Source organism: Pipistrellus hanaki, assembly GCF_964339955.1.
Source record: "Pipistrellus hanaki genome assembly, chromosome: 5".
Lineage (NCBI taxonomy): Eukaryota > Metazoa > Chordata > Mammalia > Chiroptera > Vespertilionidae > Pipistrellus > Pipistrellus hanaki.
This window is the reverse complement of record NC_140507.1, coordinates 85,374,507-85,383,994: the sequence shown is the minus strand read 5'-3', so window position 1 is coordinate 85,383,994 and position 9,488 is coordinate 85,374,507. Positions and strand designations below refer to the sequence as shown.

The following is a 9,488-nucleotide window of genomic DNA, read 5'->3' as shown; positions in this document are numbered from 1 at the left end:
ATCAGAAATACAAGTTCATATGATTATCATAGACAAGGTCCGTTCAGTCCATCCATCCTCTGAGTGAAGTTTAGGAAAGAGCAGCGTTGGGGATAAAGGGCGCGAAGGGTTGAACCGAAAGGAAAGAAAAGAAACACGAGCCGAATACAGGCGTAGGGGGTTTTGTTGTTGCCTGAGAAAGTGCTCTTTCTCTTGTTTTAAATATATATATATATTTTATTTCAGGGAGGGAGGGAGAGAGAGAGAGAGAAAAAAAGTCAATGATGAGAAAGGACCACTCCTGGGGATCCAGCCGGCAACCTGGGCACGTGCCCTGGCTGGGAATTGATCTATGACCTCCTGGTTCACAGCTAAGGCTCAGCCACGGAGCCACACCGGGCAGGCGGGCAGGTGGGCTTTAACAAATTAGGGAGGATTATTAGAATTCACCCGTCCCCACCCGGGTATCACAGCGGGTGGTTTCAGCAAGGCCAGTCCTGTTTTGATTGTAATTTCAGTGTTCACGCCCGTGAAAAGGCTCTCGCCCCGCTCTGACTATGTACAAACGGCAACTGCACACAAACCGAGTCAATGCTGGCGCCGTGTCGCGTAAACGGTATTGTGCTCTGCAAACCCACGGTGGCCTCCTAACCGATCGTTATGAGCCACGGTCGGTCGGGCAATGATTTTCCTCCCAGCTTCAAAATGTGATCAGCATGGAAACAACAGGCAGCACAGCCAAGAAAAGGACTTGGCAACCAAATATACCAGCCGCCCCGGCTCCACAGCTCCCAGCCCCATGGTTCCCCACAGAACCACGCAAACACGTCCTCCTTCGGGACGAGAGGCCTGGGAGGCATAGCACCTGCCAGACCAGGCCAGTCCCTTCTCTCCACACCCCAAGGCGCCTCCTGCAACCACTCCTGCACACTCAGACGCGGTTCTTGTTTCTAAGGAAAATGGCTTTGAAATTGCTCTGCCACCAGGGCGCCCCGCAGTGCCCTGGAGATGAAAAGGTCAGTAACAACCAGCTTGTTCTTCCTTGAGCCCCGAGAACAAAAGGGAACATCACCTGGACGAAGCTCTCTGAGTTGTTTTGTTGTTGTTGTTGTTGTTGTTGTTGTTTTAATATATTTTTATTGATTTTACACAGAGAGGAAGAGAGAGGGATAGAGAGTTAGAAACGTCGATGAGAGAGAAACATCGACCAGCTACCTCTTGCACACCCCCCACTGGGATGTGCCCGCAACCAAGATACGTGCCCTTGACTGGAATCGAACCCGGGACCTTTCAGTCCACAGGCCAACGCTCTATCCATTGAGCCAAACTGGTTTCGGCCAAAGCTCTCTGAGTTTCGTCAGCCACAAAGGGATGGGGAAGCAGAGGACGCCACCCCTCTCACTGGGCCCCTACTGGGCTCTCTCTTGGGTGTGAGAACTCTTCTTAAAAGAAAACAGTGTTCCTCTAGGGGTCAAATGTCATGGTTTGCTTTTCTGGCGTTGCCCCTTTTCTGGGATAGTCCTAATCCCTGGGCCTCATTGTCCCATTTTCTCATCATTGGTGTGCAGTTGTTCAAGAATAAATAGGCTGGCCAGCTTGGCTCAGTGGATAGAGCGTTGGCCTGCGGACTGAAAGGTCCCAGGTTCGATTCTGGTCAAGGACATGTACCTTGGTTGCGGGCACATCCCCAGTAAGGGGTGTGCAAGAGGCAGCTGATTGATGATTCTCTATCATCGATGTTTCTAACTTTCTGTCCCTCTCTCTTCCTCTCTGTAAAAAAAAAAAAAAATCAATAAAATATATTTTTAAAATTTTTTTTAACTTATTGATTGGTTTTAGAGAAAGAGAAAGGAAGAGAAAGAAACATTGATTTGTTGTTCCACTTATTTATGCGTTCATTAGTTCATTCTTATATGAACTAATCAACTACCCAGCCAGGGCTCAAAAGACCTTTGACTCAAACCCCTGCAATTAGCCGGGGAGCCCCACCCCACCCACCAAATGGGCAGGGCGGCCCCTCTTGCTCCCACTCCTCCGGTCTTCAGTGGCAGGCGATCCTTTTAGGCACCTCTGACACAGCGCTCGGTGTCTGTGTTGGCTTGTGAACAGAGGGGTGTAGAGCAGGGGCCACACTCAGTGTAAGTTCCCTCCTAAAACAGATGGTTCCTGGCAGCTGGCTCTGCCAGCACGTTGGCCTGTGACTGGCTGCCAGCTCCAGGAAAATGCTCAGAGAGTGAGGCCCAGGAGATTCAGCTGGGCCCTGGAGATAAGATGGGCCAAGCCTTCAGCTGGGTGGGCCACACTGCTGGTGGAAGCGAAGGGAGGTCTCAGAGCCATCGCGGCAGAATCCCCTGCTCGCCTCGAGGGAGGAGTGGAAGAGTGATTGGTTGCAGAGAATTTTTTAAATATATTTTATTGATTTTTTTTTTTTTACAGAGAGGAAGAGAGAGGGATAGAGAGTTAGAAACATCAATGAGAAAGAAACACCGATCAGCTGCCTCCTGCACACCCCCCACTGGGGATGTGCCCGCAACCAAAATCAAACCTGGGACCTTTCAGTCCGCAGGCCAACGCTCTATCCACTGAGCCAAACTGGTTTCGGCTGCAGAGAATTTTTGAGGAACTCTCATCTCTGGGGGCAAAACATATCTAATAATACCGAGGTCCGCTCAGAAAACGGTTTCCAGCAGCGTGGCCCTGGCTGACAAGCGAGGTTCTTCCAACTCCAGGAGAAAGAAAAGATTCCTCCTTGCCCAAAACAACTCAACCAATGGGACACTGCCAAAATTTAGCCAACGAAAAGTCACTATACTTCAAATCATTTTGCTCCAATTCATTCTTCCTTTACAGCAGCCCTTCCCAAGTCCATGAAAGAGCTTCCTCACCTTTGTTTCTTTAGATTTACATGTTGTTGCAAATGACAAGATTTTATTCTTTTTTATTGCTGAGTGACATTCCATGTGTATATGTACCACATCTTCTTTATCCATTCATCTATCAATGGACACTTACATTGCTTTCATATCTTGGCTATTGTAAATAATGCGGCAGTGAACATAGGAGTACATGTATCTTTTTGAGTTAGTGTTTTTGGTTTTGGGGGGTAAATACCCAGAAGTGGAATTGCTGGATTGTATGGTGGTTCTATTTTTTTTATTTTTGGAGGAACCTTGATTCTGTTTTCCATGGTAGCTGCACCAGTTTACAATGTCACCAACTGTGTATGAGGGTTCCCTTTTCTCCGCATTCTCACCAATACTAGGACAAGGGTTTTTTTCTGATTGGGGTAGCCTGAAGAAGAATGAGTTAGGAGAAGGTCCTCTACCTTCTCTCTGGAGATTTCAGAAAACATGGGAGAGACCCACATCTTGGGCTGAACTTTTGGGGCCTGGGCTGCCTCCTCTGGGAGGAATGTGTTCCATCTGACAGTGAGTGACAGGCCGGGAGCCCCTGCCCTGGGTGGGGCCCTCAGGCCCTTCAATAAGGGCAGTAACTTATCAGTCTGGTCTCCACCTACCCGGGAGGCTACCCAGAAAGAGATAAGCTCAACTCATCAGTCTTCCTCTCTTAGAGCACGTCATTTTTATTTTTAAATAATTGTATATTTTTCTGTTTATAAATAATAAATGCTTATATTTTAAAAACAAAGAAAATCAAAATAACACTATTACCCTGGGTCTTACCACCCAAAATAATCACTCTTCTGTATACCAAGTGATTTTTAGTGCATTATTATTATTATTATTATTATTATTATTTGCTGTTTAAAAATAATCTAATTGTATTTAGAATATAGTTTTACTCTACTTTCTCATTTGACATTGATTCATAGCTTTTGCTCTTACAGACTTTATACTAGTATACACCATTTTAAAAGTCCACCTTAGGTTGTAATTAGATGATGTGCTTTCATCTCATCTTCCCTGCTTGTTGGACTGCTTCCAATTTTACACTATTATAAATTGCACCACATTGACATCTTGGTATGCAGTATATTCTATAATTTGAATTACTTCCTTAGATTAAATTCTGAAAAATTGAATTCATGTAATTAAAAGGGTATGAACATTTATAAAGCTTTATATACATGTATTAGGCATCCCAAAATGTTTTCTTTTTTTTTTTTTAATAAGTTTTTATTGTTCATATTATTACAAATGTTCCTTTTTTCCCCCCACCACCATTGCTCTCCTCCACCAGGTTCCCACCCCACCCTCTGCCCTTTCCCCACTCCCCATTGTCCTCATCCATAGTTGCACAGTTTATGTATGTTCAGTCTCTTCCCACGCCCCCCTCTCCCCTTTTCCCCAAGACTCGTCAGTTCACTCCCCTTCCATACCTCTGATTCTATTATATTCAACAGTTACTATTGTTCATCAGATTTTTTTTTAATTTCCTTGGTTTTTAGATTCACTTGTTGATAGTTACGTATTTGTTGTTCATAATTTTTATCTTTGTTTATTTTCTCTTCTGAAAGAACCCCCTTCAGCAATTCATATATAGTAATTCTGGTTTGGTGTTGATGAACTCCTTTAGCTTTTTTTTATTTGTGAAGCTCTTTATCTGACCTTCGATTCTGAGTGATAGCTTTGCTGGATAGATTATCTTTGGCTGTAGGTTCTTACTATTCATCACCTTGAATATTTCTTGCCATTCCCTTCTGGCCTGCATGGTTTCTGTTGAGAAGTCAGCTGACAATCGTATAGGTGCTCCTTTATAGGTAACTACCTTCTTTGCTCTTGCTTCTTTTAATATTCTCTCTTTGTCTTTTGCTCTTGGAATTTTAATTATGATGTGTCTTGGTGTGGTCCTCTTTGGATTCCTTTTGTTTGGAGTTCTGTGCGCTTCCTGGACTTGTAAGTCTAATTCTTTCACCAGGTGAGGGAAGTTTTCTGTCACTATTTCTTTCAGTATGTTTTCGATATCTTGCTCTCTCTCATCTTCTGGGACCCCCATAATTCTGATGTTGGTTTGCTTGAAGTTGTCCCAGAGGTTTCTTACATTATCTTCAATTTTCTGGATTCTCTTGCCTTCTAGCTTCTGTGGTGGAGTGTTTTCTGGCTCTTTATGTTCCAAATCTTTGACTTGATTCTTGCGATCTTCCCTTCTGTTTTTAGGACTCTATAAAATATTTTTTATTTCAGACAATGTATTCTTTATTTCTTGTTGATCCCTTATCATTTCTTGATGACTCCTTATTAATTCTAGTTGATCTCTTTTCATATCCTCATAGGTCTTATCCATCTTTTCTAGGAAATTCTTTTTTTTTTTTTAATCCAAAATGTGTTTATTGGGATAGTTTCCCACTCATCTTGATTTGAGGTGCTTTTAGTGCTGCTTCCTTCTGAAGGAGCATCCTTCTGTAAGCCTTGCTTTTCCTCCTGTTGGCTGACAGAGAACAGTGGAGCAACCAACACACAAAACTACCATTTGTGCGTGGCTAAAGACGGTGGTGATTTTATAGCATCCTGGGCATTTGACATCCATGAAGTAGGAATTGGGGCTCTGCACCAGGCGCTTCTTCTTGTGTTTCCTCTTCTCCTCTTCCGGAGAGGGATGGAGGAGATCCTTAGCGAGAGGCATATTGTCGTGGGAGGTCGTCACCGCCGGAAAGGCTCTAGGAAATTATTGAAAAACCTTATAAGCGTAGATTTGAACTCTATATCCAGACGCTTTTTGTCCTCCATTTCTTTCGTTTGTGATCTATTTTGTTGTCGCATTTCGCAGTTACAGATGGGACGGGGTTTCAGGGTGGAGCCTGCAGCTTTGGCTTCCGTCAGCCCCGCCCTATGCGGGTCCTTCAGTGCTCGCTGCCGGCGCCTCTGAGAGAAAGGTGCCCTCTATTTTTGCCTGCTGCCAAACAGTCTATGCTCTCCCACAATGAGCCCGGTATTGGGATTCAGTTCAGTTGGAAGTGGAGTTGGAGGTGGCGTTCAGAGCAGTCTGGAGCCCCAGTCTCCTTCCCATCAGGGCAATCCCGCGGCACAGCCGACCGTCCCTTCTCTGCGCGCAGTGTGCGCGCCTCCGGGACCTCCTTTCGCCGCTCCCCAGGGTTCCGCCTTACAGCCCAGCTCCCTATGGCTGAGCCTGAGTCCCCAGGGTCTGGCCTAGAACTGGGGTTCAGAGCAGTCGGGGGCCCAGCACAGTCGGAGTTTTATCTCCTTTCCGCTAGGGAACGCCCACCAGGCACTCCGCCTCCCCCTCCTCTCCGGCCGTCCTCTCCGCGCGCGCTGCGTCTCCGTACCTTGGGCTTTTCCAGCTCCTCCGCGCTTCCTTCTGGTTTTCTCCTTGCTTCTCGCTGTAGAATTTCCAGTCAGTCAACTTTCCTGTAGTTCTGGGTAATGTCCGTTTTATATTTTAGTTGTATTTTATTGAAGTTGTTGTGTGTGGCTGCGGCTAGGTGTTTACCTGGGCGCAGCCATGTTGGATCCCCCCAAATGTTTTCTTATGAGTAATATATACTTACTAGAGGCCCGATGCATGAAGATTCATGCAAGAATAAGCCTTCCTTCCCCTGGCTGCCGACACCCGGGACCTGGACATTCACGCTGGCTGCCCTCTTCCGCCTTTGCTCCTGCTGGAAAGCTGCCTTCCACCTTCTTGCACTGTCTAGAGGCCAGGAGCAGCCAGAGTGGAGCAGGATGCCTGCACCATTACCATGGCAACGATGCAAGTGTCCAGGCCTGCCTGCCACCATCTTTGTTGCATCAATTTGCATATTCCCTCCTTATTGGCTGTGGGTGCAGCCATCTTTGTTATGAAGTGATGGTCAATTTGCATATTAAGTCTTTATTAGATAGGATAAAAACAAAAAGCTAAGTAAAATGAATAGGAAAAATTTAATAATCCAACCACCCCAAAATTATCACTTTGGACACTTTCATGTACTTCCTTCCACATTTTTCTGGGATTATTTTATAAATAAAAATAATATTTTTCAGTTATTTTTCCCTATCTTTAAGAATCCCTCTAAAACTTGATTTTTATTTACTTCACAGTGGCCATTGTGTATGTATCAAAGTTTATTTCTTATTGATGGTAATTGGAATATTCCCCACAATGCTTCACTCTGATAAATGATACCAAAACAGATGCTGAAAGGCCACTATAAGCATGAGGGAGACCCTATCTTGGTAGGAGTCACAGAATTATAGATTTTTAGCTCTCATGAACCTCAAGAGAATCACTCTGCCAGCACCCTGCAACCAGATTCACAACCTTGTATATGCTCATTTTACAGAGGATGTGAGTGGCTAATGCAAGGTCATAGATCTAGGAAGTGTCAAAGGTAAGACCTGAAACCTGGTATGTCGAATGGCAAAAGCAATATTCCAAATTCAATAGACCTAAAGGACCGACCAAAACTCTTCCTATTGGGAAGAATTATGAAAATTTCCTTTCTAACAACAACAACAACTGTTCAGTGCTGGTGAACAATGTAACATAGGGAGCCACCAAGTTTCACAACTCCAGGGGCACCATTGACATGTACTTCAGCTTTGAATGTGGCTTCCAAAAAAGCTGCACTGAATTTAGGCTGTATTAACAGAACTTTAATGTTGTTAAAAATTTTCATGAGAGCCCTAACCAGTTTGGCTCAGTAGAGAGAGAGAGCATTGACCCATGAACTAACAGGTCCCAGAACGGTCAAGGGCATGAACTTTGATTGTGGACTTGATACCCAGGAAGGGGCATGCAGGAAGCAGCTGGTGCTTGTTTCTCTCTCATCGATGCTTTTATTTCCCTTTCTCTCTGTAAAATCAATAAAATAGATATTTTTAAATGTTTTCATGATGCCTATTACAGACTTTATTTATGATATCTGTTACAGATGAGGTATTCAGTGGGGGCTACTATAATGGAGTGTTGTTGTAGGGAGAGGAAAGGGACTCAACTCTGAACACAAAAAGGACAAGTGGAAATTTATAGCCGGTGAGCAGGGTCAGAAAATTTACTAAGAGGAAGCATCTGGGGTAACGGGGATTCCTGCTAAACCATCCCAAAGCAGTTTTGCTGAAGGTGGGCCAGGGTGGTAAGATATTGAGGAATAAGAAATCTAGAGTGAGGGATTTTTCCTAAACTGACCCAACAAAATTCTTGATAAAAGTAGAGTAAACAGAGAGGAACACAGAAGCCAAAAAATCAGAGTCCGATTAGAATTAGGACAAGCAGAGAATCTCGGTCAGGGTCCAAAGCAATTATACTTGTCTGGGCCTCCAAATAGAGCCACATTTCTAGAGGAATACTGACCAACTTGAGTATACCAACAAGAAGGTAGCCTGGATGACAAAAGGCCAGGGGAGCCTTGCAGGTGTGGCTCAGTGGTTGAGCATCGACCTATGAACCAGGAGATCATGGTTTGATTTCCAGTCGGGACACATGCCTGGATTGCAGACTCACTCCCTAATGTGGGGCATGCAGGATGCAGCCGATCAATGATTCTCTCTCATCATTGATGTTTCTATCACTCCTCCCTTCCTCTCTGAAGTCAATAAAAATATCTTAAAAAAAAAAAAAAAAAAGACCAGGAGAAAATGTCTTGTTTATCTTTCAAAAGGTATTTATTGAATACCTACTATGTGCCAGTTGATCAGTATAGACCCGTGGTCGGCAAAGTCATTAGTCAACAGAGCCAAATATCAATAGTACAATGTTTGAAATTTCTTTAGAGAGCCAATTTTTTTAAACTTCAACTTCTTCTAACACCACTTCTTCAAAATAGACTTACCCAGGTCATTTTGTGGAAGAGCCACACTCAAGGGGCCAAGGAGCCCCATTTGGCTTGCAAGCCACAGTCTGCCAACCATGGGTGTAGACAACAAAAACTAGATTCCTATCCCAAAGAACTTCACAATCTGGTGTGAGTATAAGAAGAGACTGAAAATGACTAGTACATGAAAAAAGTAAGCAAGATGTTTATAGTATGAAAGGGATAAAGGAGGGAAATGGTGGAGAGTAGGATATAACATTTGGACTCTAGAATCTAGAGCAATTAATGAGGCAGAAGACAATCCGGAGTTTGGGGTGTCACAGAAACAGACAGGAAACTTAGAAAATGAGGGAGGAGTTGATTGTGTTGGGTGCTGCTGAGAGATGAGAACAGAGAGGCAACCACAAACTTTGGCAAAATGGAAGTCATTTGTGACCACAACACAAGCACAGCGTTCATTTGTATTATTGGGAGTGGGAGCTGGTGGGAGTGGTTTGAAGAGAGGGTGGGAAGTAGAAACAACCAGTTCCAGAAGTGTTCACTGTGATTGGGGAGCAAAGAATAGGATGGTAGCTACTGGAGGTCATAGACGATCAGGAGAGAGGGGAAATAAATGCAGATGCATAGTCTTTGAGACAACAAATGGAGATGAGGTGCAGAGGCAGGGTTGGAGCAGGGAGATAGAGGAAGCATATAACTGGGGGGGGAAACACACAGAAAATGTGAGTTTAGCTGCCAGTAGGTTTGTAGACTTGGTTGATAGGAAGATGTCAAGTGCTGCCATATTCTTAATGACGTT

General features: G+C 44.3%; 1 protein-coding gene across 1 annotated transcript; it reads right to left on the bottom strand.

The window, feature by feature from the left end:
- Window positions 1-5,258: 5,258 nt before the first annotated feature.
- Window positions 5,259-5,592, bottom strand: LOC311623444 (small ribosomal subunit protein eS27-like). Its single transcript, XM_084885448.1, has one exon. The coding sequence runs from the start codon at window positions 5,560-5,562 to the stop codon at window positions 5,308-5,310; it is 255 nt and encodes an 84-aa protein (XP_084741574.1). The 5' UTR covers window positions 5,563-5,592; the 3' UTR covers window positions 5,259-5,307.
- Window positions 5,593-9,488: the final 3,896 nt, after the last annotated feature.